This window comes from Phocoena sinus, chromosome 8 (assembly GCF_008692025.1).
Source record: "Phocoena sinus isolate mPhoSin1 chromosome 8, mPhoSin1.pri, whole genome shotgun sequence".
NCBI classification, from domain to species: Eukaryota; Metazoa; Chordata; class Mammalia; order Artiodactyla; family Phocoenidae; genus Phocoena; species Phocoena sinus.
In genome coordinates, this window is record NC_045770.1 from 104,192,112 (window position 1) to 104,216,152 (window position 24,041).

The window sequence follows — 24,041 nt, forward strand, 5'->3', positions numbered from 1 at the left end:
CAGGACCGGAGGGGACTGCAAACCCCCAGAGGTCTCCATCCCCTCTGCGGCATCTCAGGTAGTGTGTGCAAGCTGGCGGGAGAGAGAGAGGTGTTCCTAGACACCTGGGGGGCCCCGAGTCAGCCGGAGGTTGCTCAGCGAGAAAGCAGCCGAGCTTGTTGGGGGAAGACAGGTCTGCTACTGGAGTCAAACGCGGCGGCTTTCCTCTCCTTCCTGCTGACGCACACCCCCTCCTCCGCCTCCTCTAGTATTTTCCTTCTCTCTCCTTCCCGCCCCTGCCTCTCTCCTCTAATTCCGCAGCTTCCCCATCTGGGAGGCGAGTTCTCGGGCAGGAGGTGGACTATCCCTGGCCTAAGGTGGGGAAAGGGGCCTCCAGCCTAGTGGGAAGGTCCCAGACCGCGGTGGGGGAGGGGGCGCCAGGGTCTCAAGGAGAACTCGGGAGTCCCCAGAAATGAAGGCGGGGTCAGGGGAGCCCGAACTGGGGGAGGGGTCTCGTAGACTACCTAAGAGTCCCAGAGCTGGCGAAGTTGGGCGGGGGAGTTCCTAAAATAGAGTGGTGGGCGGGGCTTCCAAGGGCCCGAAGGCGGGGCCCTATAAGGGGCGTGGTTTCCTGCGAAAGGGCGGGGCTCCGCCGACTGGGGAAGAGCTTCGCCGCAAGGGGCGGAGTCTTGAGTGGGGCGGGGCTTACACGGGGCGGGGCATAAGGACAGGGGGCGGAGCGTGGCTGTTGGCGCCCGTACCCCTCCCCCGGCTCCGGGTGTCTCCGTGACGAGGCAGCGCGGAGCCGTCGCGGGTCGGGCCCATCCCGCCGCGGCAGCCCCAGGGCCGAGCAAGAGGGAGGCGCGGAGGGAGAGGCGCCGAGCGGAGGCCGGAGCTTGGCCAGGTGAGGCCGCCGGGGCGGAGGGGGCGGGGGCTTCGCCGGGCGGGCCCCAGCGGACGCTGGGGGCGTGTTTGAGTGTCTGGGTGGCAGGGGTACTTGGTCTGAGGGCGGGCGCCTGTGGCTCTTTGCGCGATCGCGCCTGCTGTGGCGGGTCGAGGGTGGACTCTGCGCCCGTCCGGGCACTGCCCGCGGGGCTCGGGTTGTGCTGGACTGTGTGTGTGAGCGCGCGTGTTTGTGTGGAGGGGCAGCCGGGTGTGTATCTGCGTATGTGCTGGGCTGTCATTGTGCCTGCCCCGGGCGCGGGGCGCCGGCCTGCCCCGGCGCAGTCCCTCCTGCGCTGGGATATTTTCCAAACAGGCTTCCTGCGGGGACCGGCTCTGCTGCAGCCCGAGCGGGAGGGGGGAGCGCCGCCCCCACAGGCCTCCAGAGACCCGGGCGGCCCGGGGACTGCAGACTGACACCTGAGGGAGGGAGGGGGGTGCACCGGGGAGGGGTCCAGAGGCCTGCCCGCAGGGCGAGGACAAGATGGGGAGACTGGGGCAGATGGATGGGGAGGTAGAGGTGGCCAGACAGGCGGAGATGGGGAGGAGCGTGGGTAGAGAGATGGCGAAAAGGACAGCGGCGGGGACAGAGAGTCACTGAGAAAACAGACAGACAGACAGAGGCCTAGACCGGCAAAGGGGCAGAAAGATTAAGATGGACAGGTAGATTCCAAAAACCTGACAGAAGTGTTACTCAGAGGTCCCGGGGCTGAGAGCCAAACCCAGGAACTGAGTGAAGGATGAGCAGTAAGGGCCCCCAACTCCTGGGGTGACTTTCTTCCAAGCAAATCCCAGACTGAGGTCCTGGCCAAAAAGAAGCTTCTGGCCATCCCAAGTTGGCCCATCCCTCTGCCCCTGCCAAATATTCTGACCCTCTGTGCAGCCCCACCCTCTTGGTTCCATCCCATCCATCTCCCTTCCCTGGTATCCCAGCAACCCTGTCAGTTTAGGGGAGGCTGAAGTGAAGTGGTTGCCATAGCAACAGAGTGGGTGAAAGGTCACTCTGTTGTTAGCCTAGGTGGCCTGCAGCAGGCTGGAGCTGGCATTGAGGGGGCTGGGGTGGGAGGCTGCAAAGCTCTTTTTCTCCTCTCCCACTCTGCCCAGAATGGTGTTGGAAGGAAACCCTGAAGTGGGCTCCCCCCGAACCTCAGACCTCCAGCACCCAGAGAACCAGGGCTCTTGTGTCCTCTCTTCTCCCAGTGAAGATGCACAGCCAGGGGAGGAACCCATCAAGTATGGTGAACTCATCGTTCTGGGGTGAGCCTCCCTGGTTCAGGTGGGGTGGGGCACCAGGCACCCCACAGGACAGCCAGACCAAGGGCCCCGGCTCTCCCCACTTAGGGCCTTCTGCTGTTTGTCCCTCCTCACCTTCCCAGCTGAGAGACAAAGTTGACCAAGCCCACCTCAATTCATAATTATTATTTTATCTTCCCATTTTTCATAAATTACTGAGACAACTCTAACTGCCCACCCACGTTTCTGAGCAGAAGAAAGTAACACCAGCTGCCTTTCATAAAGCACCTAGTGTGTGTAGTCTGAGGTGAAGAACTCTGGTTCTCCAGCAAGACTGCTTGGTTCAAATCCTGCCTTGCAAGTTGCTTAACTTCCCTGTGCCTCTGTTTTCCCATTTCCCAATAGGGATGCTAATAATAATACCTCAGAGGGTTGTTGGAAGGAATGAATGAGGTGATTTCTGTAAAGCACGTAGGACAGTGCCTGGCACACACCAAGTGTTCTGGGAGGCAGGCCTGTGCCGAGCCCTTTCATGGACATTATTTCATTTCAATCTTCACAAAGATGCTGTGAGGAAGGAGGTGAGGAAACCGAGGCTCAGAGAGGGGAAGTGACTGGCCCAAGGGCACAGAGCTGGTAAGTGGCAGGGCTGGGATTTGGACCCAGGGCTTTTTACTCTAGGTCTAGTGAACTTTTGCTAAGCTACAGCTGACCCTCACGCTACAGATGAGGAAACTGAGGCCAGGAGAGAGGAAGAGACATGAGTTGGTGGCTGAGTAGAGCTCATCCCTTCCTGGTGTTCACCTGACCAGGATCTCTGCACCACCCACCTAGCTCTTGCCCCAGGCAAAAATTCCTCTCCTTCCTCCCCTGACTGTACCTCCTTTTGACCTCTCTCTCTACCCCGAAGAAAGTATATGATAAGCTATGTTATCATTGTGATGATTATTTAGAAATAATAATGGCTACTGTTTGTTGACATGTACATGCCATGTACTTTTTTTTTCAGTAATAATAATAATAATAGCTAACACTTACCAAGGGCTTGCTATATATATGCCAAACTCTGTGCCAAGCATTTTTAAATGCTTTATCTCCTTTAGTTCTCACAATGAACCTGTGAGGTAGGTCCTGATAAATTAACCCCATTTTACAGAGGTCATATGATAAGTGGGAAAGCCAGGATTTAAGCCAGGCCAGTCTGAGCCCCCAGCCTGTGTCCTGAACTGTCCCACCCCCCCATATGTGGGAAGAGCTTACAAGGGCAAAAGTGATGCCCCGCTCAGGGGTGCTTGCATTAGAAAAGCAGCTGCTTCGGAATTCCCTGGTGGTCCAGTGGTTAGGACTCCATACTTTCAAAAAAAAAAAAAAAAAGCAGCTGCTCGATGTCCCAAAGGAAGAGCTGGCATTGCAGCTGAGGGTGAGGCCACTGATGAGGGAGAGCTCAGACCTAAGGGGACAGGCCCTCTTGACTGCCATTTGTTCTCTGCAGGGCAGTGAAGCCCCACACTGGCTGGACATCAGAGCCACCTGGCGAGCACATTGGAAAATACCCATTGACAGGCCCATCCCAAACCTACAGAATCAGAATCTCCATGTGTGAGGCCGGGGAAGATTCTGATTCAAGTGGTCCTCAGCTGTATTTGCCAGCTATTCATCCTTTTCACTTCCTGCCGCCAACCCTCCATGGCTCCCCACTGCTTATGGAATAAAGTCCGGAATCCTCAGCCTGGTGTTCAGGGCCCTCCCATCAAGTTCATTTTCCCCTGCTGCACTTTACCACCCAAATCATCACTCTGTGATCTCACCAAACCCTTCCAGCCTCAAGGCCTTTGCTCAGGGTGAGCCCTCCTACAGAAAGTCCGCAGCAGAGGCTGGAGTCAGACAGACCCGAGTTCACATCTAGACTTTTCCCACTGACTAGCCTGGGACCTCAGACAAGTCATTTTATCTCCCTGAGCCTCAATTTTCCTCATTCGTAAAATGAGAAGAAAGATACTTGCCTGGCAGGACATTGCACACGTTCCATTAGGTAATTAATAATGTGAAGCACCAAGAACACGGGAGGCTCCGGTACATGGCAGCAATCAAGGTTATGACTCACTCCATCTTTGCCTTCCACAATCATTCCCTCCGGACGAGAGCTGGAAAGGAAGGTAGAAATTTGATGTGTTGGCGATATGGAGGTAGTGGCATTGTGGGTCTGTTTTTTTTCTTTCATTCTGGTTTCCGGTAGTACTTGTGATATAATTAATGACAGTTTGCTAAAGGTGAATCCTTTCTAGTTCTTCAAGGCCCAGTATGGGTGTCCCCTCTCTTAGAAACCTGATCCTGGGGCCAGAATTCCCTTCTCCTGTCTCTGGGCCTGGGGCATACTTGGCTTGTGCCTGGATCATGGCAGGTGGCACCCGGGTTCCTTGAAAAACTTAGGGCACAGAACTGACTGTGGTGTGTCACTATACCATGCCAGCACCTGGCACCTGGCCAGGCATGGTTCAGGAGTCCAGAAAACACTGGTTAATTGGATGCAAGGCCTTTTGAGGATATTCTCACCCCCACCCCACTCCCCGAAGGCACCAATTGGATAGAGTAGGGTCTTCTAGTTGTGGGTGGTTCTAGGGCTTGTTTATTAAGGTAGGATCTGCCCAGAAGTTGGCAGTTTCTCCTAGTCTCTCAGGGGCTCACTTTCTCTCTCTCTCCCTGCAACCCTTTCTTCTTATCCCTCACATCCACAGCTACAATGGGTGTCTGGCAAGTGGGGACAAGGGCCGCCGCCGAAGCCGCCTGGCACTGAACCGCCGGCCACACGCCAATGGAGTGAAGCCGGACGTCATGCACCACATCTCCACACCGCTTGTGTCCAAGGCAAGCAGCTTGTCCTAGCAGTCCTGGGTGCTGGTCTTCCCAGTCCTACCTGCCCACAGCCCCGCTGGAGCAGGGGAGCCCACTGTGTCTTCACTCACTGCCCCAGAGAAATGGTGCTGGTGGGAGATCCCTTGCCATGTGTTACAGTCTGCAAAGTGTTTCCTTGACCACCAGACCCCATCCATTGGATGGAAGTGGTCAGCATCATTGTAGAGGCGGCCAAGGCTCAGAGAGGGGATGTGACAGTCACACAGCAATGACAAAGGAAAGGCCTTTGGCTGCAGAGGGTTTGGGTTAGAATTCGGGCTCTGCTGTTTTCAGCTGTTAGACCTTAGGCCAGTTTCTTCTCCTCTTGGAGCTGCAGTTCCCTCAACTGTAAAACGGGAATGATAACCATGCCTCCTTCGGGTGGCTTTAGGGATCAAACAAGGTAACCTGTGTAAAGTGCCAACTGCATAATACACCCTCTGCAAAGGGTGGAGCCGCCCCTTCCCTAGGAGTGACCACTGGGCCTTGGGCTCCAGCTTCTGGCTTAGAGGCTCACCCTTCTCCTGGCCACATGCCCGGGAAAGTGACTTCTCCTTTATGTCACCAGGCACTGAGCAACCGTGGCCAGCACAGCATCTCGTACACACTGTCCCGGAGCCACTCGGTCATAGTCGAGTACACACATGACAGTGACACAGACATGTTCCAGGTATGCTCGGGCGTCTCCACAAGCCTTGGCCACTGGACCACCAGGCCTGGACACTGAGCTCTGCAGGTGTTCCAGGGGATGGCTTGTGGCCACGGGGCAGGTACTTTGTGTCCTCAGTGCAGTGGATCACTCTTCAGATGAGGAAGCAGGACACCCCAGTGAGGGTTGTTGACTTCCCAGTCACACAGGAAGTCAGTGGCTGGATCAAGATTCAGACCCAAGCCTGGACTCCCACCTGCGGGAGGCATACAGTTTAGGAGTTCAGAGTGTGTTGTGAGAGTCGCACTGCCTGGTTTCTGCTCCCAGCTCCGTCAGTTAGTAGCTGGATGACTTTGGGCAAGAGTCGCTTAACCTCTCTGGGCCTTGGTTTCCTCATCTATAAAGTGGGGCCCATTATAGTCCCACCCCAGGGCATCGTTGGGAAGATTAACTGAGATATTGCACATGAAATGCTTAACATGATATATAGTAAATATTTACCAAAAATTCACTATTTTCTACTAACATTTGAACATTCCCAGACTATGGGTGTCAGTTACCCTTTCACTGTTCTATCCGCAAATCAGCTAGTTTTTAATTGAGTGGGGTGCTTCCAGGAACTGGGGGGGAGGCAGAGAAGGAGAAACACAGACACCAGTGATTGGATGTGGAGACCCCCAGGGAGCTGGGATGGTGCTGTCCCCTCCTTGTTTGGTGACCCTGCACACAGAGCAGCTGCTGGGAACCCTGGGATGGGAAGCCCACAGGACTGACCTGTGCACACAGCATTCCTGTGCCTGCCCTCCCCTCCCTCACAGATTGGCCGCTCCACGGAGAACATGATCGACTTTGTGGTAACAGACACGTCGCCTGGAGGAGGGGCTGCCGAGGGCCCCTCTGCCCAGAGCACCATCTCCCGCTATGCCTGCCGCATCCTCTGTGACCGCCGGCCGCCCTATACCGCCCGCATCTATGCCGCTGGCTTTGATGCCTCCAGCAACATTTTCCTTGGAGTGAGTGAGCCCCCCGGGCAGGGACCAGCACTACATCTGAGAGTGAGCCGAGGGGTAGGCTGGGGAGGGGCAGCATCCTGGGGTGATGGACCAGCCTGCAGTAATCATAACCATGACCTATGCGGGGATTAGCAACCCCACTTAACAAATGAGCAAAGCGAGGCTCAGAGAGGTCAGGTGACGCCCAAGGTCACGCAGCGCCAATTCTAGTCCTCTCCGGGCCACCTCTGAGCTCGAGGGTAGAGGGGCAGCACTCCTGGCTCGCAGCCTGCTGGGGGCCACTCGGGGATGTGATCTGATCCCACGTGTGGTCCCAGGAGCGGGCAGCCAAATGGCGGACCCCTGACGGCCTGATGGACGGCTTAACCACCAACGGGGTCCTGGTGATGCACCCAGCAGGCGGCTTCTCTGAGGACTCGGCCCCGGGTGTCTGGCGGGAGATCTCGGTCTGTGGGAATGTATATACTCTGAGGGACAGCCGCTCGGCACAGCAGCGGGGGAAGCTGGTAGGTGGCCTGTCCACCCTCCTCCCCACCCCCTCATCCTTCCTGGGTCCTCCCAATCTCCCCTTCCCCCTTCCCAAGCCAGGACAGATGATCTCCAGTCCTGCTGCACAAGGGATCCCCAACAGGGTCCATCTGGGGGCACGTGCCACTTGCACCACAGAGGGGAACAGACCAGCATCTCCAAGTGTAGCCCACATACTGCCGGAGGTCCCTGGGGTGATGTGAAGTGGCACCCACACAAACACACCGTGCAGTACCAAGTGGCTTTGAGGATGCCAGCAGCTGAAAACTTCACACCCTCCTATGAGGATGACACTTGGCCTGTGTGAGAGCAGTTTGTAGCCTGAAGTGTTGGCAGTTTGTAACATGTCTGTCACGTTCACACGGGTTCAGCTTTATTCTCTCCCAGCAGGAAAGGGCCTTGGAGTAGTTCTGACACAGGTGACAGTGAACGCTCCATGTGGTACAGACCAGAGAACTAATGTTAGGGGTTGGGAGAGTCCTAGAGAGACATAGGGGCTTTGCCCAATGTCATGTGGCAAAGATCCTCAAATGGGCCACGCAGAGCTTTTCCTAGGTATGAGCACCTCGGGCAAGGAGATGCCAAACCTCGAGGAAAAGCATGGCTTATCTTTCCAGAGCATCAATTCTATTGGAAGATCTGGGGAAACATTACTTTTTAAAATTATGCTTTTGAACGTTTCACTAGGACACACTTATTGAGCACCTACTATGTTCTGGGCACTGTTCCAAGTGTTTACATTGATTCATGAAAACCACTTGCTATACAGGGAAGTAAAATCCATCTTGAGGATAAGGAAATTAAGACACAGAGAGGATAAGTTACTTGACCAGGGACACAGAGTTAGTCAATGCTGAGGCCAGCATTCACACCCCGACAATCTAGTGCTAGAGTCCTTGCTTTTAACCTCAGCCCTTAGGACCCCTGCTTTGGGCTAAGTCCCCAGTGTTTTGGACAGAGGAGTTTCTGGCCTCTGCCATTAGGGGAGAGCCTGGGAAAATGTTTTAGAAAATTCCCATTTTGGTCCAGGCCTTCTGATTTGACAGATGAGGTGACCAAGGCCCACGTTTTACTGAGTGTAAGGAATGGTGCCTGCCTGGGTGTTTTTTGTTGTTGCTGTTTTTTCGGACAGTGCCTGCCTGGGACCACTTGCCTCCCCTCCCATGTGGCTTCTCAGTCTTTTCTGCTGCTCTGCCCCCACCCTCCCCCCTCCTCTGCCCCAGTCCAACCCCCTCCTCTGCCCCAGCCAGCCCCACGGGTCCAGAGTGCTCTCTCTAGGGAGGTTCAGTGGGATGGATGGGTGGCTTGACTGGGGTCACGGCGGCCCAGTGGCAGGGGGTTCAGGAGCCTCTTGGGCAATAAGGCTCTTCTGCTGCCCTTGCAGGTGGAAAACGAGTCCAACGTGCTGCAGGACGGCTCCCTCATTGACCTGTGTGGAGCTACGCTGCTGTGGCGCACGCCGGCGGGGCTGCTGCGGGCGCCCACGCTGAAGCAGCTGGAGGCCCAGAGGCAGGAGGCGAATGCAGCGCGGCCCCAGTGTCCCGTGGGCCTCAGCACCCTCGCCTTCCCCAGCCCGGCCCGTGGCCGCACGGCACCTGACAAGCAGCAGCCCTGGGTCTATGTCCGCTGTGGCCACGTCCACGGCTATCACGGCTGGGGCTGCCGACGCGAGCGGGGCCCCCAGGAGCGCGAGTGTCCTCTCTGCCGCCTCGTGGGGCCCTACGTGCCCCTGTGGCTCGGCCAGGAGGCCGGCCTCTGCCTGGACCCCGGGCCACCCAGCCACGCCTTCGCACCTTGTGGCCACGTCTGCTCTGAGAAGACTGCCCGCTACTGGGCTCAGACGCCACTGCCCCATGGCACCCACGCTTTCCACGCTGCTTGTCCCTTTTGCGGGGCCTGGCTCACCGGCGAGCATGGCTGTGTCCGCCTCATTTTCCAGGGGCCGCTGGACTAGGCTCCCTGGGGGCCCCCTGCTGCCGCGCCCGCCTGCCCACCCAGGTCCCCCACCTCCTGCAGCCCAGAGGGAGCTCTGCATGTGGGACTCTACCTTCTGGCACATCGCCACACCAGATGGACGGGTTGGATGGATGGTGCCCTTCCCCTCTTAACTCTGGCTCCAAAGGGGGGGTCTCTGGGACCCCTACCTTGGTCAGAATGATGGGGCCCTCAGCACCAGCTCTGTCCCGGGCTGATGGAGGGAGGCTCACCCCTACGCCCTGGCCCTTCCTGGGGCATCCCACATCATGCCACCTACACTGTGCCCCTGGGGGAATGAAGGGGCCATGGGCCCCTGACCCCCAGCTTAGGCTGGCTGTGCCCTGAGCCTGCCGACCCAGTTCCAGATAATCACCCTGCTGCTGCCTTGGGTTCCTCTATAAACCTTGCTGCTCAGCTGCCCTCACAAATCCCTCGTGTCCTGCATGTGTGCAACGCCTCCAGCCCCTAAGGGAGTGCCGGGTGGGCAGCAGGCTGGGACCGACATCTGTGGATACCCACTGTGGGCAGGACTCCTTGCCAAGTGGGATCTGGGGACACAGAGACAGTCAGACCTGGTTCCCTGCCTGGTAGAGTTCACAGTCTAGTGGATGACAGACAAATTACTGAAGGACAGCATGGCTTCCTGTGTGCTGGGATCAGAGAATCACCAGGAGCTGTGAAGCTGGTCTCACTGGAGGGTAGAAAAGTGAGGAGTGAGAGAGGCTTCACTGAGGAGGCGCATAAGGGCTCCGCCTTGTTGGACTGCTGGGAATCCCCACAGGAAGGATCCACAGGAAGTGGTGGGGGGTACTTAAGGCAGATGGGAGGCCGAGCACAGGCTCAGGTGTAAGTATGCAGGGAACTGAGTGAGAGGTTCAGAGTGGCTGTAGCATGGGCTTCAGGGGGCAGAAAGGTGGCTGGAACGAGATGCTGGCGCCATGCTGACAGGGAAGATGCTGGGTGAAAGTTCCGATTCTCATTTCTGGACAGTCAGGAGTTGAGCAGGGGCGGGGGGGCGGGGAGAGGACTCGTGGTTCCAGAGTGTGGGCTGTGACACAAGGGCTACCATCACCGAATGCCCACTGTGCGCCCTGCACTGCGCTAATGGTAATAATAACTGTGTTCATTGAGCACTCGCCAGGCACCAGGCTCTGCTTCTCAGAGCTTTTATTATTTAATCCTCCCAGTAACCCAGGCAGGGAGGCGTTACCATTTCTGTTTACAGGGAGATTAAAACACATGCTCCAAGTCACACAGCTGGAAAGTGGCCAAGTCAGATTCGAATCCACAGCTGACTGCCTAGCCTCAGAGCTTGCCCTCTCCTCCATCACACTGGGCTGCTTTCCTTGGACAGGGATGGGAGGGGTCTGGAGGGCAACCCAGGTAAGGGGAACAGCATGGGCAAAGGTGTGGCAGGGAAAATGCTTGATGACCAATGAGGTGGGTGTGGAGGAGGCAGAAAAGAGGAATGAGGGCTGGGAATGTTGGGCTGGGGTCTGGTGGGCCTTGGTTGCCATAGAGGCCAAGTCTGAACTGGATCCCTATTCATCTTGGCTAAGTGTCGCCTCTTCCTGAGAGCCAAGGCAAGCTCGGGGTGCTGCTGGGATTGCTCCAGAGCTTTCCTGGGGCAAACAAGTTGGAAAGACAGGTAGATGGAGGTTCTGGAAATATAAAAATCTGAAGAAGAGGCTCTGAGTACCAGCCTGACCTGGGCATCATCCCCAGTGGAAGACAGAGCCTTAGGGAGTACAGATTCCAAGGGGAGGGACCTGCCCTAATCCACACGGTGGGCTGGAGCCACAGAGACCAGACCGGGGACTGTTGAGAGGAGAGAGGGCACTTGCTGGTGGTGAGAGGAGGTGATCAGACTCTTGCTTCTAGAGCATCACACTGTCACAGAGGGGGAGCCCAGATGGGGATGCTGGGGTGGACTTGGGAGCATTGCAACTCCTACACACACACACACACACACACACACACACACACACACACACACCACACACCACACACCACACACACACACAGCCAGGGCAGTAAGAATCCAACTCTTTCCAGTTCCTCTCTTCTCACTCTTTTGAGAACCAGACGGGGGAACACTCCCATGCCATCAGGGAACCTCAGACTCTCTAGGAGGAGAGGTAAGCAAAAGGCACAGGTGCCACACGAGGGAGAACTCAGAGGTGTTGGTGGAGGGGGTCAGACAGCCCTGGTCTTGGTTCAGCTCTACCCCTTTCCAACTCTTGGAGCCTCAGTCTCCTTAGCTGTTAAATGGAATAACAGTCCCTATGCTGCCAGGTGGTTGTGAATGTATGGAGGACACCTGTAACATAGTATGTACTTAATATTACTTCCTCACCTTCTCCTTCATTCCCATGGGCAAGAGCCAAGGCTGGGGATGGTCATGACTCCAGGGATTAGAATGCTGCATGTGATACTGTGTGTGTGTGTGTGTGTGTTGGGACAGGTGGAGGGGACAATGTGGTGGAAGGCTAGACCCCAGTTCAGGGACACCTGAGGACTTCCTGGGTGGCCTTAGGGAAGTCAATGAATCCATCAGCCTCCATTTCCCCATATGTGCAACAGGTAAAATGACATCCTATCTCAGGGTTTCTGCAAGAATTAAATGGGATCCTCCATGTCAAGCTGCTAGCACAGACCTTCAGGAAGTGCCCATATTAGCTGTGAAGATAAAAATGCAGCTTGGTTGGGGGTTTCCCAGGAGTACTGGGATCTTTCCTTGGCCTGAGCTGCCCACTGGTGTCCATGGAAGGCACTTCCTTCTTTATCTGTGTACATTTCAACCTCTCCCAAGTCAAGGAAGACTTTCCACGCATGTTAAAGACAATGAAAATCGAGGCACAGGGAAGAAGAGTGATTTTCTAAGGACACAGACCAATTTATTGAGCTCCTCCCTACAATGAAAATCACCATCAGAGTCAACAGTTCGCACCACTGTGCCAATCAGGGCCTTGGGCACTTTTTGTGAATGAGAAACTGGTGCCACTGCTGGGTAGCTGCTGCTCTGGGCTGAGACACAGGTGTGGCCAAGGCTGGCAAGAAAGGTATCCCCTCTCTTCCACCCCTCTCTGCACAACACTAGGGGGCAGCACTACCCTGTCAACACTTCACTCAAGCCTACAACATCCCTCTGAGTAAAGACGATTTTTAGCCTGGTTCTCTGGCTGAGGAAGCCAAGACTCAGAGAGGTAAAGTGTCCCACTCAAGGACACACAGCCAGTAGGCAGGGGAGGCCTGACTGGACCGTAGATGGCCTGGCTCTGCCCCACCTCTGACTTGGGACCCTCACCATGTTCCCCACTTCGCCCAGCCTGGGCGCTTGGCCCTTCCACATGCCATTCCCCGCCCAGGCCATCCTCCTTGTGAGTCTCTCCAGACATCCAAGGCTCGGCTCTGCCCTGGGCAGCCTTTTGGGGTCACAGGCGGCTTTCTCATCCGTCAGGCACCCGGCAAGCACCAGGGAACTGCCAGGCCCCTCGCCCCTTTGTGCTGAGGAAACTGAGGCTCGAAGATACTCAGCTGCAACCCCCATCAGGCCCACGGTAAGTCGGTAGCGGTGCAGGGAAGTACTTGGGGGCGTTTCTCCGCGCCCCCCACACGGTAGGACCATGTCAGCCCTGGCAGGAGCCCGCTCACCTGTAGCCTCGATTCCCTGCGCGAAGGGTTTTGCAGTCTTGGAAGAGTCTCCGGCCCCTGGCCCTCGACTCCACCGAGGAAGGACCACATCACTCCCACGGTGCAGGTTTCCCCATACAAAACTGAGCTCGGGGGACTGGGAAAAACCCCAAAGGAGAGCGGAGGTCAGGACTGTGGGGGGGGAAATCCCTGGTGCTCTGTCCGCGACAGCTACGCCGCCCCGCCTGGACTCGGGGTCCCTTGTCAGCCCCGTCTGCCGGAACTAGGCCGCCACCGGCCAGGGCACTGAGGTTCTTGACCCCCGCGCGGTCGCCACCTGCCGACAAGAGGCCAAGGACACAGGGGCCGTTCTGCTTACGACGCCGTGGTGCCTGGGGCGGGGAGCCGGCAAGCCGGCGAAGCTCGCCTCTGTGCGCCTATTGGCTGAAGGCGATGCCCGTCCGGGCCCCGAGGCCCGGCAATTGGCTGGTGGGGGCGGAGTTCGCGGAGCCCCAATGAATGGGGGGAGCCGGAAGCAGGAAGTGAGTTTGCGATCGGAGCAGCTGCTGCAGGTGAGGTGAGGCGCGGCGCCCGGGTTTCGGGGTCACAATGTGTCATCCTCGGGGGACAGGGCGAGTCTGGGCCGAGCGCAAGATCATTCTCTTTCTGCCCCCCATCCCGTACCCCTGCCAAATTCATCGCAGCCCCGAGGCCAAGGAATGCTCCAGGCAGCAAAGGGTTAACACTCCTTTTAGAACCCAGGGGATTGTGCTATTGGGGAGCAGCACCGGGAGGGGCGGGGGAGGTTGGAAACTCATTCCTAGTAAGAGAGGGCTTTGTGGAGTATACTCTGGGTTGGGAGACACCCGGATCCCAACAGGGCAGTGAGACCTTCGGTAAGTTGCTTGGCCTCAATCTCCCTAACAGCAAAATGAGTTTTCTCCCAACTCTGAATTTCTGTAGCTAGGGTAGCTCCCCTGGCCCAGTACAGGGAGAGGACAGGAGGACGGAGGACCGAAGAAAAGGCAGAGAGATGAGGATGGGACAGATCCTGGGATCAGTGAGAGAGGAAGAGTTCAGGGAAAATCATTTACTGCTGTAGGTACATTCCATTCGATTGGGGTGACCTTGTGACCTCGTGACCTCATCTAATTTGCATACCCACCTGGTGAGGCTGGGGTTACTATCAATCTCATCTTACAGAGGCTGTAATGGAGGGGCAGAAAAGTAAAACAATTGACTTGATATTAGGAGTCTGGGGCTGAGCCAGGAGTGGAACCTGGGTCTTCCAACTGGGACTTTGTCCTTATGAGCACAGTGGTGGGCAGAATTGAAGAACCTGCAGGATGATTCTGAAGGAGGAGGCTAGGAGGTCAGAGAAGGAGGAGGGGAGGAGTGAGGCCTGGGGCTGGGAGTCCAGAGATGCAGATCTCTGCTTCTGACCTCTCCCCTGTGTTATTAGGCAAAGCTCTAAGCTCTAGCCTCTCTGGACATGTTTCACCAACTGTAATACTAGGTAGTTGGATTCAGTCTTTAAGTTTGAGAGGCCATGGGCCAAACATTGCCTACCAGAATATTTTGTAATCTCCTTGGGTGAATCACCTAACCGTCGCTGAGCCTCAGTTAGCATATCTGGTGCATGGGTACAGTGGTATTCCCTTCCTCATGGACTTTGGAGAGGATTAAATCAGACTGTGAGAGTGCAGAGTCAGGTGTGCAGTTGGCGTGCGATAAATGATGGCTGTGATCATGGTGATGGTTCTCAGCAGGGCCCATGGCGGACACCCAGTACATCCTCCCCAATGACATCGGCGTGTCTAGCCTGGACTGCCGCGAGGCCTTCCGCCTGCTGTTACCCACAGAGCGCCTCTATGCCCACCACCTGTCACGGGCTGCCTGGTATGGAGGCCTGGCCGTGCTGCTGCAGACCTCCCCTGAGGCCCCCTACATCTATGCCTTGCTCAGCCGCCTCTTCCGTGCGCAGGACCCCGACCAGCTGCGCCAGCATGCCCTGGCTGAGGGCCTTACCGAAGAGGAATATCAGGTCAGTTCTCTCAGGCCAACCTGCATTTCCTGAGTGGCTTCTGGGTGTGAGGGGCCAGGAAGCAGGGGTACAAAAGAATTTCTGTCTCTTTGCATTAGACGAAAGGTTTCAAACACAGGGACATCCCCTCCTGGAGCTTCAGTCTTCTCATCTGCAAGATATGCGTGAGGATAGTCTGTACCTCTTAGGGTTGTAGCAACCTGATGCCAAGATAAGTGGTGGCTGCTGTGATTATAACAAGGGCTGTGGAGTAAAGGAAACAGCTGTGGAGATTCGGAGGCGGTAGAGGAATGAGTCCAGTGTAGGAATCAGGAGGTCTGTGTTCTGACCATATCTTCCTCTACCGTGTTGTGTGTCCCTGGGCAGAATGTTCTGCCTGTCCCCTTGTTTTTGTCTGTCTGTGGGTCTGTTGGCCAAGGAATACATTAATGCATTCTTAATGCATTACAGAAATGCAGAAAGACACAAAACAAAACAAAAAGATCATTTGTTCTCAGTGACCTCCCCAGAGGTAACCACTGAAGATGGTGGGATATATAACCTTTTCAGTCCTCTGCCTGTATTGCATACCTGTACATGTGCATATGCACATGTATTAGTCCCTTATTTTCTCTTTTACATATGAGATCACATTCTATGTATTCCTATGAGTTCTGCTTTTTTCAGTGAACACCACGTCTTGGAGAACTTACATGGGGTACATATAAATCCACCTCATTCTTTTTTATTGGCTGTGAAGCATTCCACAGCCATGTGCGCGATAATCAATTTAATCTTTTCTTTATTGATGGACATTTAGGTTTTTCTCTACTCTTCTTACAAACAATACCACGGTGAGCATACTTATGCACATGTGTGAGTAGGATCTATTTGTAGACGTAGAATTGCTGGGTCAAAGGCTCTGTACATCGGCAATTGACTGGTGCTGTTAAATCATCATCTGAAAAAGCTTCACCAAGAATGTATGAGGATATGGTCTGTCTTTCTATATGTAAAATAAAGGGATTGGATTGCTTATCTCTACGCTGAGGCCCAGGCTGTTTCTTCTACGTTTTTTTGAACTTTGAGTAATCACATCCCGTCTCTAGGCCTTGATTTACTCATTAAAAGAGCTAATAGGGCTTCCCTGGTGGCGCAGTGGTTGAGAGTCCACCTGCCAGTGCAGGGGACACGGGTTCATGACCCGGTCCGGGAGGATCCCACATGCCGTGGAGCGGCTGGGCCCGTGAGCCATGGCCGCTGAGCCTGCGTGTCCGGAGCCTGTGCTCCGCAACGGGAGAGGCCACAGCAGTGAGAGGCCTGCGTACCGCAAAAAAAAAAAAAAAAAAAGAGCTAATGGCTGGGGAAGTGCTTACTAATGGAAAAGTACTACTCGAGTATTCATTATTTTCAGTGGGATTCTTTCGTTTGTAAGTAACAGAAACCCACCTCAAATTGGCTTAAATGAAGAAAAAAAAAACACCTTGACTCCCAGTCTGGTCTGGCATGTAAGGAACTTAGATGTTGCCCATCTGTTCTAACAACAAATAAAAAGCTGAAGAAATTGAAAAATCAACAACTCTTCTTAGGTCCTTAAGAGAAGTGAGGTAACAGGGCAAACTGCTGCCCCCAAAATTGGAGAGACAGACAGGCAGGTACAGAGAATCACAACTTACCAGAGCAAAAATTCATGAGCAGAAACCTCCACAGAACCAGTGCTGGGGTAGGAAAACCTGAACTGTAACTGATGAATTGCTGGAGGCTCAATGTGGACAATTCTAAGAGTTAAAAACTCCAAGGGGACCCAGTCATAAGGGGGGCCCACAGTTTGGGGGATTTTACGTCCAGGAGCTTGACCTGGTTCTCATAATGAATTTCAGAGAAAAAGTCCCTCATGCTCCTCACAGGAGGAGAGGAAAAGGAACCATTTTTGAAATATGCTAGAACATTCTGTTCTTCTTAACACAGTCTGCCCTCAGGAAAAACTGTTTAATCAGAACCAAACCGGCTAGGGTTTTATCAGAGCCTAACTGATCTGGAAGAAGGGAAATACCCAGCTCCATAGCTCTGACCATCTGTCCCACCTAAGAGGAGTGGTGGGAACATGGGACTGAGAAGCACATGTGAAGTTCATAGTCCAGCAGCAAAGGCACACTAAAGGACTGAGACCTAATCATGGGATTCTAGAATGCTTCTCCTGCCCCCACACCTTACCATCACCTTAATAAAGGCCTATTTATGACAGTTCCTTTTACCTAGCACATCATGTCTGGCTATCAAGAAAAAAATTCCAAAACATTCTTAAAGGCAAAAAACACAGCTTGAAGAGACAGAGCAAGTGTCAGAACCAGACTCAGATATGGCAGGGGTGTTGGACTTATCAGACCAGGAATTAAAACAACTATGACTAATATTCTAAGGGTGCTAATGGATAAAGTAAACAGCATGCAAGAACAGATGGGCAGTTTGGGATTAACATATATACACTACTATATATAAAATAGGTAAACAACAAGGACCTATTGTATAGCACAGGGAACTATACTCAGTATCTTGTAATAACCTATAATAGAAAAGAATCTGAACAAGAATACATATATAGGGCTTCCCTGGTGGCGCAGTGGTTGAGAGTCCACCTGCCGATGCAGGGGACACGGTTTGTGCCCCGGTCTGGGAAGATCCCACATGCCGCGGAGTGGCTGGGCCCGTGAGCCATGGCCGCTGAGCCTGCGCATCCGGAGCCTGTGCTGCGTGACGGGAGAGGCCACAGCAGTGAGAGGCCCACGTACCGCAAAAAAAAAAAACAACAACCATATATAGATATATACATATAGATATATACATATATATATCTGAATCACTTTGCTGTATACTTGAAACTAGCACAATATTGTAAATTAACTATACTTCAATTAAAAAAAAAAGAACAGATGGGCAATGTAGGCAGAGAGATGGAAATTCCAACAAAGATCCAAAAAGTGGTAGAGATCAAAAAAACACTAATAGAAGTGAAGGACACATTTGGTGGGCTTATTAGTAGACTTGACATAGCAGAGGAAAGAATCTCTGAGCTTGAGGGTATCTCAATAAAAACCTCCGACTGAAAAGCAAAGAGAAAAAAAGACTGAAGAAAACACAATAAGATATCTAAGAACTGGGACAACTATAAGCAGTGTAACATATATATAGTGGTAAAACCAGAAGAAGAAAGAAAGAAATAGAAGAAATATCTGAAATAATAATGACTGAGAATTTCCCCAAATTGATGTCAGATACCAAACCACAGATCCAGGAAGTTCAGAGAACACCAAGTAGGATAGTAAGTGCAAAACAAAAAAGAAAAACAAACAAAACCTACATGTAGGCATATCATGTTTAAACTACAGAAAATCAAAGAGAAAGAAAAAGTCCTGAAAGAACCCAGAAGGAAAAATTATCTACAGAGGAACAAAGAGAAGAATTACATCAGACCTTTCAGAAATCACGCAAGCAAGAAGAGTGGGCTGAAATATTTAGTGTTGAGATAAAAAGCCACCAACCTAGAATTCTGTACCCTGTGAAATTATCCTTCAAAAGTGAAGTGGAAATAAAGACTTTCTCAGACAAACAAAAATTGAGGGAATGTGTTGCCAATAGATCTGCTTTGCAGGAAATGATAAAAGTTCTTTAGAGAGAAGGAAAATGATATAGGTCAGAAACTCAGATGTACAGTAAAAAAAGGAAAGGCACTGGAGAAGGAATAAGTGAAGGTAAAATAAAAACTTTTATTTTTCTTATTCTTAATTGATCTCAGAGATAACAGTTTGTCCAAAATAATAATAGCAGCAACATATCCAACTATGTGTGCTTATGTGTACATGTATGTATATGCTTATGTATGCTTATGTAGAAGTGAAATGAATGACAGAAGTGATATGAGGGAGAGGAGGCAAGAATTAGGATCCTTTTGTTATAAGATACTCAAACTGCCCATGAAGTGAACTTGAATTAGTTGTAAATGTATATTGCAAACTCAACCACTGAAAAAACTAGAAAAAGAAGTACAACTGATATGCTAAGAAAGAGAAAATGGAATCATATAAAACGCTCAGTTAAAACCACAGAAGGCAGAAAAACAATGGAAGACAGGTGCCAGCATGGTTGAGTTCTGGTGAAAGCCCTCTTCTGGGTTGCAGACTGCTGACTTCTCACTGTGATTTCACATGATGGATTATTTGAGCTGGCTTTCTGGGATCTCTTTTGTAGGGGCACTAATCTCAATGAGGAGGGCTATTCCCTCATGATCTAATCTCCTCCCAAAGGCCCCATCTCCTAATACCATGGCCTTGGAGGTTAGGTTTCAACATACTGATTTTGGAGGGACACAAACATGCAGATCATAGCAATCGATAAACCTCTAGCCAGGTTAACTAAGAAAAAAAGTGAGAGGTCGCAAACTGCTAATATCAGAAATGAAAGAAGGGACATCACTACAGATCCATGGGCATTCAAATGATAATCAAGGAATACTATGAAAAATTTTGTGCCCACAAATTTGATAACCTGTATGAAATGGACCAATTCTTTGAAAGACATAATCTGCCAAAACTCACACAGGAAGAAATAGATAATCTACATAGGCCTATATCTATTAAAGAAATAGAATTAATAATTAATAAACAACCTTCTAAAACAGAAAGCATCAAGCCAATATAGGTTCACTACTAAACATTTAAGTTAGTAGTACTAACTTAATTGGTACTAAACATACCAGTTCTCTACAATCTCTTTCAGAAGAGAAAAGCAGAGGGAATAATTTCTAACTCATTCTGTGAGGCCAGTATTACCCTAAAACCAAAATCAGACAAAAATTACAATGAAAGAAAAGAAAACTACAGACCAATATGTCTCATGAGCATAGATGCAAAAATCCTCAATAAAATGTTAGTAAATTGAATCCAACAACATATAAAAAGAATCATGTACCATGACCAAGTAGGATTTATCCTGCCAATCTGGTTCAACATTCAGAAATCAATAAATGTAAATCATCACATCAACAGGCTAGAGAAGGAGAATCACACGATCATATCAATAGATGCAGAAGAAGCATTTGGCAAAATCCAACACCTATTCATGATAAAAACTGTCAGAAAACCAGAAATCTTACAGCTAACATCATATTTGGTGGTGAAAAACTTTCCCACTAACATCAGGAATAAGGCAAGGATGTCCCCTCTCACCACTACTTTCCAACATTGTACTGGAAGTCCTAGCTAATGCAATAAGACAAGAAAAAGAAATAACAGGTACACAGATTGTGAAGGAAGACATAATACTGTCTTTGTTCACAGATGACATGATTATCTATGTAGAAAATCTGAAAGAATCAACCCAAAACTCTTAGAACTCATAAGTGATTATAGCAAGTTTGTAGGATGCAAAGTTAATACACAAGAGCCAATTGCTTTCCTATATTCCAGCAATGAACAAGTAGAATTTGAAATTTAAAACAATTCCATTTACAATAGCACTCAAAAATGTTGAAATACTTAGTCGTAAATCCAACAAAATGTGTGCAAGACTTATATGAGGAAAACTACAAAACTCTGATGAAAAATATCAAAGAAGAACTAAATAAATGGAGAGAAATTCCATGTTTGTGCATAGAAAGATTCAATATTGTCAAGATGTCACTCCTTCCCAACTTGATCTATAAATTCAATGCAATCCCAGTCAGAATCCCAGCAAGTTGTTTCGTGGATACCGGCAAACTGATTCTAAAGTTAATATGGCGAGGCAAAAGACTCAGAATAGCCAACACAATAATGAAGCAGAAGAACAAAGTTGGAGGACTGATAGTACTCTAGTTCAAGACTTACTATAAAGTTACAGTAATCAAGACAGTGTTCTGGGGCTTCCCTGGTGGCGCAGTGGTTAAGAATCCGCCTGCCGATGTAGGGGACACAGGTTCAAGCCCTGGTCCTGGAAGATCCCACGTGCTGTGGAGCAACTAAGCCCGTGCACCACAACTTCTGAGCCTGTGCTCTAGAGCCTGTGGGCCACAACTACTGAGCCTGCGTGCCACAACTACTGAAGCCCATGTGCCTAGAGCCCGTGCTCCGCAACAAGAGAAGCCACTGTGGTGAGAAGCCCACACACCACAATGAAGAGTAGCCCCCACTCGCCGCAACTAGAGGAAGCCTGCGTGCAGCAATAAAGGCCCAATGCAGCCAAAAATAAAAATAAATTAATTTAAAAAAAAAGACAGTGTTCTGTTGGCAAAATAATAGACTAATAGATCAGTGCAGTAGAGTAGAGAGCCCAGAAATAGACCCCCATAAATATAGTCAACAAATCTTTGACAAAGAGCAAAGGCAATACAATGAAATAAAAATAGTCTTTTCAGTAGATGGTGCTAGAACAACTGGGCATCCATATGTTAAAAAAAAAAAAAGAATCTAGACACAGACCTTACATCCTTCACAAAAATTAACTCAAAATGAATCACAGCCTTAAATTTAAATACAAAACTATAAAACTCCCAGAAGATAACATAGGAGAAAATCTAGATGACCTTGGGTATGCAGGTGACTTTTTAGATACAACACCAAGTATGATCCATGAAAGAAATAATTGATAAACTGAACTTATTAAAGTTTTCTGCTCTATGTAAGACACTGTCAAGAGAATGAAAAGATAAGTCACAGACTGGGAGAAAAAAATATTTGCAAATATATGTCTAATAAAGGACTGTTATCCAAGATGTACGAAGAACTCTTAAAACTCAACAGTAAAGGCTTCCCTGGTGGCGCAGTGGTTGAGAGTCCGCCTGCCGATGCAGGGGATGCGGGTTCGTGCCCCGGTCCGGCAGGATCCCACGTGCCGCGGAGCGGCTGGGCCCGTGGGCCATGGCAGTGGGAGGCCCGCGTACCGCAAAAAAAACCCAAAAAACGCAACAGTAAGAAAATGAGCAACCCGATTTAAAAATGGACAAAGACCTTAACAGATATTTCACCAAAGAAGATATGCAGATGGAAAATAATCATATGGAAAGAATGCTCCACGTTGTATGTCATTAGGGAATTGCAAACTTAAAAAACAAGATGCCGTTATATACTTATTAGATCAGCCAAAATCTAAAACACTGACAACACCAAATATTGGCAAGGATGTGCAAAAATAGGAACTTTTGTTCATTGCTGGTGGGAATGCAAAATGGTACAACCACTTTGGAAGAGAGTTTGGCACTTCCTTATAAAATTAAACGTACTCTTGCCATACGATTCAGCAGTCATGCTCCTTGGTATTTACCAAAGTGAAAACTTGAAGTGAAACTTATGTCCACAAAAAAACCTGCACACGATATTTTTTTTTTTTTCGGTACGTGGGCCCCTCCCTGTTGTGGCCTCTCCCGTTGCGGAGCACAGGCTCCGGACATGCAGGCTCAGTGGCCATGGCTCACGGGCCCAGCCGCTCCGTGACGTGTAGGATCTTCCCGGACCGGGACATGAACCCGTGTCCTCTGCATCGGCAGGTGGACTCTCAACCACTGCGCCACCAGGGAAGCCCCTGCACACGATTTTTATAGCGGCTGTATTCATAACTGCCAAAACTTGGAAGTAACTGAGATGTTCTTCAGTAGCTGACTCAATAAACAAACTGTGGTACATCAGACAATGGAACATTATCTAGTGCTAAAAAGAAATGAGCTATCAAGCCATGAAAAGACATGGAGAAAGTTAAATGCCTATTACTGGGTGAAAGAAACCAATCTGAAAAGGGTGCATACTGTATGATTCCAACTATATGATATTTGGGAAAAGGCAAAACTATGGAGATAGTAAAAAGATCAGTAGTTGCCAGGCGTTGGGAGGGAGGACGGGCACAGAGGATTTTTAGGACACTGAAACTACTCTGTATAATACAGAGTAATGTATCATACATAATGGTAGATATATGTCATTATACATCTGTCTAAACACATAGAATGTGCAACGCCAAGAGTGAACCCTAATGTAAGCTATGACCTTTGGGTGATGAGGTGTCAATGTAGGTCCATCAGTTGTAAGAAATGCACCAGTCTAGTGCGGGCTATTAAAATGGGGGAGGCTGTGCCTGTGTGGGGATAGGGGACTTTGGAGTAATCTCTGTGCCTGCAACTCAGTTTTGCTGGAAACCTAAACCTACTCTATAGAATAAAGTCTATTTACAAAAAGAGAGAATTACTGGCTCACATAATTGAAAAGTCCAGGGCTAGGGAGGCTTCAGGCACGACCAGATTCAGGGGCTCGGTGATACCATGGTGATGCAGTCTTCATCTCTCAGCTTTGCTTTCTTCCATCACCCCAGTAGGGGAGCTCCAGGGGACTCAGGCCTGATGAGTCTTGGTATAAACCGGAGGCTCGTTGCCACTGGGAAATGTCCTGGTTGGGCTCTTATTGGCCACCTTGGGCCCGTGTCCACCCCTGGAGTTGGGGAAGGGAGATTTCGCCCTATCCCAAAAGGAAGATGTGAGGCCTTATTGCCAGAGGAAGGGAGACTAGATTTGGGGTCGGCAAAAGCCACAGAGCAGTGGACCAAGGCCCCTCCAGCCCTAACATTTGATGCTTCCGGTGCTGGCTGCCTGCCAGGTGAGGGCTGTGGACAGCCCTTCCTGCAGAAGGAGGTGGTGTTTGCACTGGGCCTCGGGGGTCACATGAGAGGGCGGCAGGTGGCTGAGAGGGTGCTGGTGTAAAGGGAACAAGGTGCACGAGGGCTTGGATGTATTTGGTAGCTGTTGAGAAGACCAGTTTGGCTGGACGATGAGTGTGTGAAGACTGGGCTGTGAAAGCATGTTGTGGCCAGACTGGGGCCTCCCGGGATGTGGGTCCTGCCCCGCCAGTCTCCCAGCCTCACCCATACTGCTTCCTCTGGGGTGTTAATATCCCAGGAGGGAACCTCCGTGGGGTAGGGAGGCTGTGCTTCCTCTGACCCCCTTTCCCCCAGGCGTTCCTGGTCTACACTGCAGGTGTCTACTCCAACATGGGCAACTACAAGTCCTTTGGTGACACCAAGTTTGTTCCCAACCTGCCCAAGGTGAGCTGAAGAGGGCTGGGAAAGGTGGGCAGTTTGGGGCCGGTGGGATGGGGGAGCGGGGCATGCAGCAGATGGAGCCCCAGTGGGAGTCGGGCCCTGAGAGGAGCTTTGACCT

The 24,041-nt window shown here is 51.2% G+C and overlaps 2 protein-coding genes across 10 annotated transcripts in view; both read left to right on the forward strand.

The window, feature by feature from the left end:
- Positions 1-741: 741 nt before the first annotated feature.
- Positions 742-9,636, forward strand: PELI3 (pellino E3 ubiquitin protein ligase family member 3). 5 transcript variants are annotated; one of them, XM_032642073.1, is made up of 8 exons: positions 742-883; positions 2,026-2,178; positions 2,719-2,790; positions 4,890-5,019; positions 5,615-5,716; positions 6,514-6,708; positions 7,026-7,214; positions 8,621-9,633. In XM_032642073.1, the coding sequence occupies exons 2-8, from the start codon at positions 2,027-2,029 to the stop codon at positions 9,188-9,190; spliced, it is 1,410 nt and encodes a 469-aa protein (XP_032497964.1). In that variant the 5' UTR covers positions 742-883; position 2,026; the 3' UTR covers positions 9,191-9,633. The 5 variants fall into 5 exon arrangements, with proteins under 5 accessions (XP_032497964.1, XP_032497965.1, XP_032497968.1 ...); XM_032642074.1 differs by lacking the exon at positions 2,719-2,790 and having other exon boundaries at positions 8,621-9,636; XM_032642077.1 differs by lacking the exons at positions 2,026-2,178; positions 2,719-2,790 and having other exon boundaries at positions 8,621-9,627.
- Positions 9,637-13,319: 3,683 nt separating this feature from the next.
- Positions 13,320-24,041, forward strand: part of DPP3 (dipeptidyl peptidase 3) — a 34,764-nt gene continuing 24,042 nt past the window's right edge. The window contains exons 1-3 of one of the 5 annotated variants that reach the window (XM_032642059.1): positions 13,320-13,418; positions 14,616-14,890; positions 23,837-23,926. In XM_032642059.1, coding sequence (XP_032497950.1) covers positions 14,621-14,890; positions 23,837-23,926 — 360 coding nt within the window. In that variant the 5' untranslated portion in view covers positions 13,320-13,418; positions 14,616-14,620. Of the gene's footprint in view, positions 13,424-14,612; positions 14,891-23,836; positions 23,927-24,041 lie in introns of all 5 variants that reach the window. The other 4 variants (XM_032642060.1, XM_032642064.1, XM_032642062.1 and 1 more) reach the window with 4 other exon arrangements.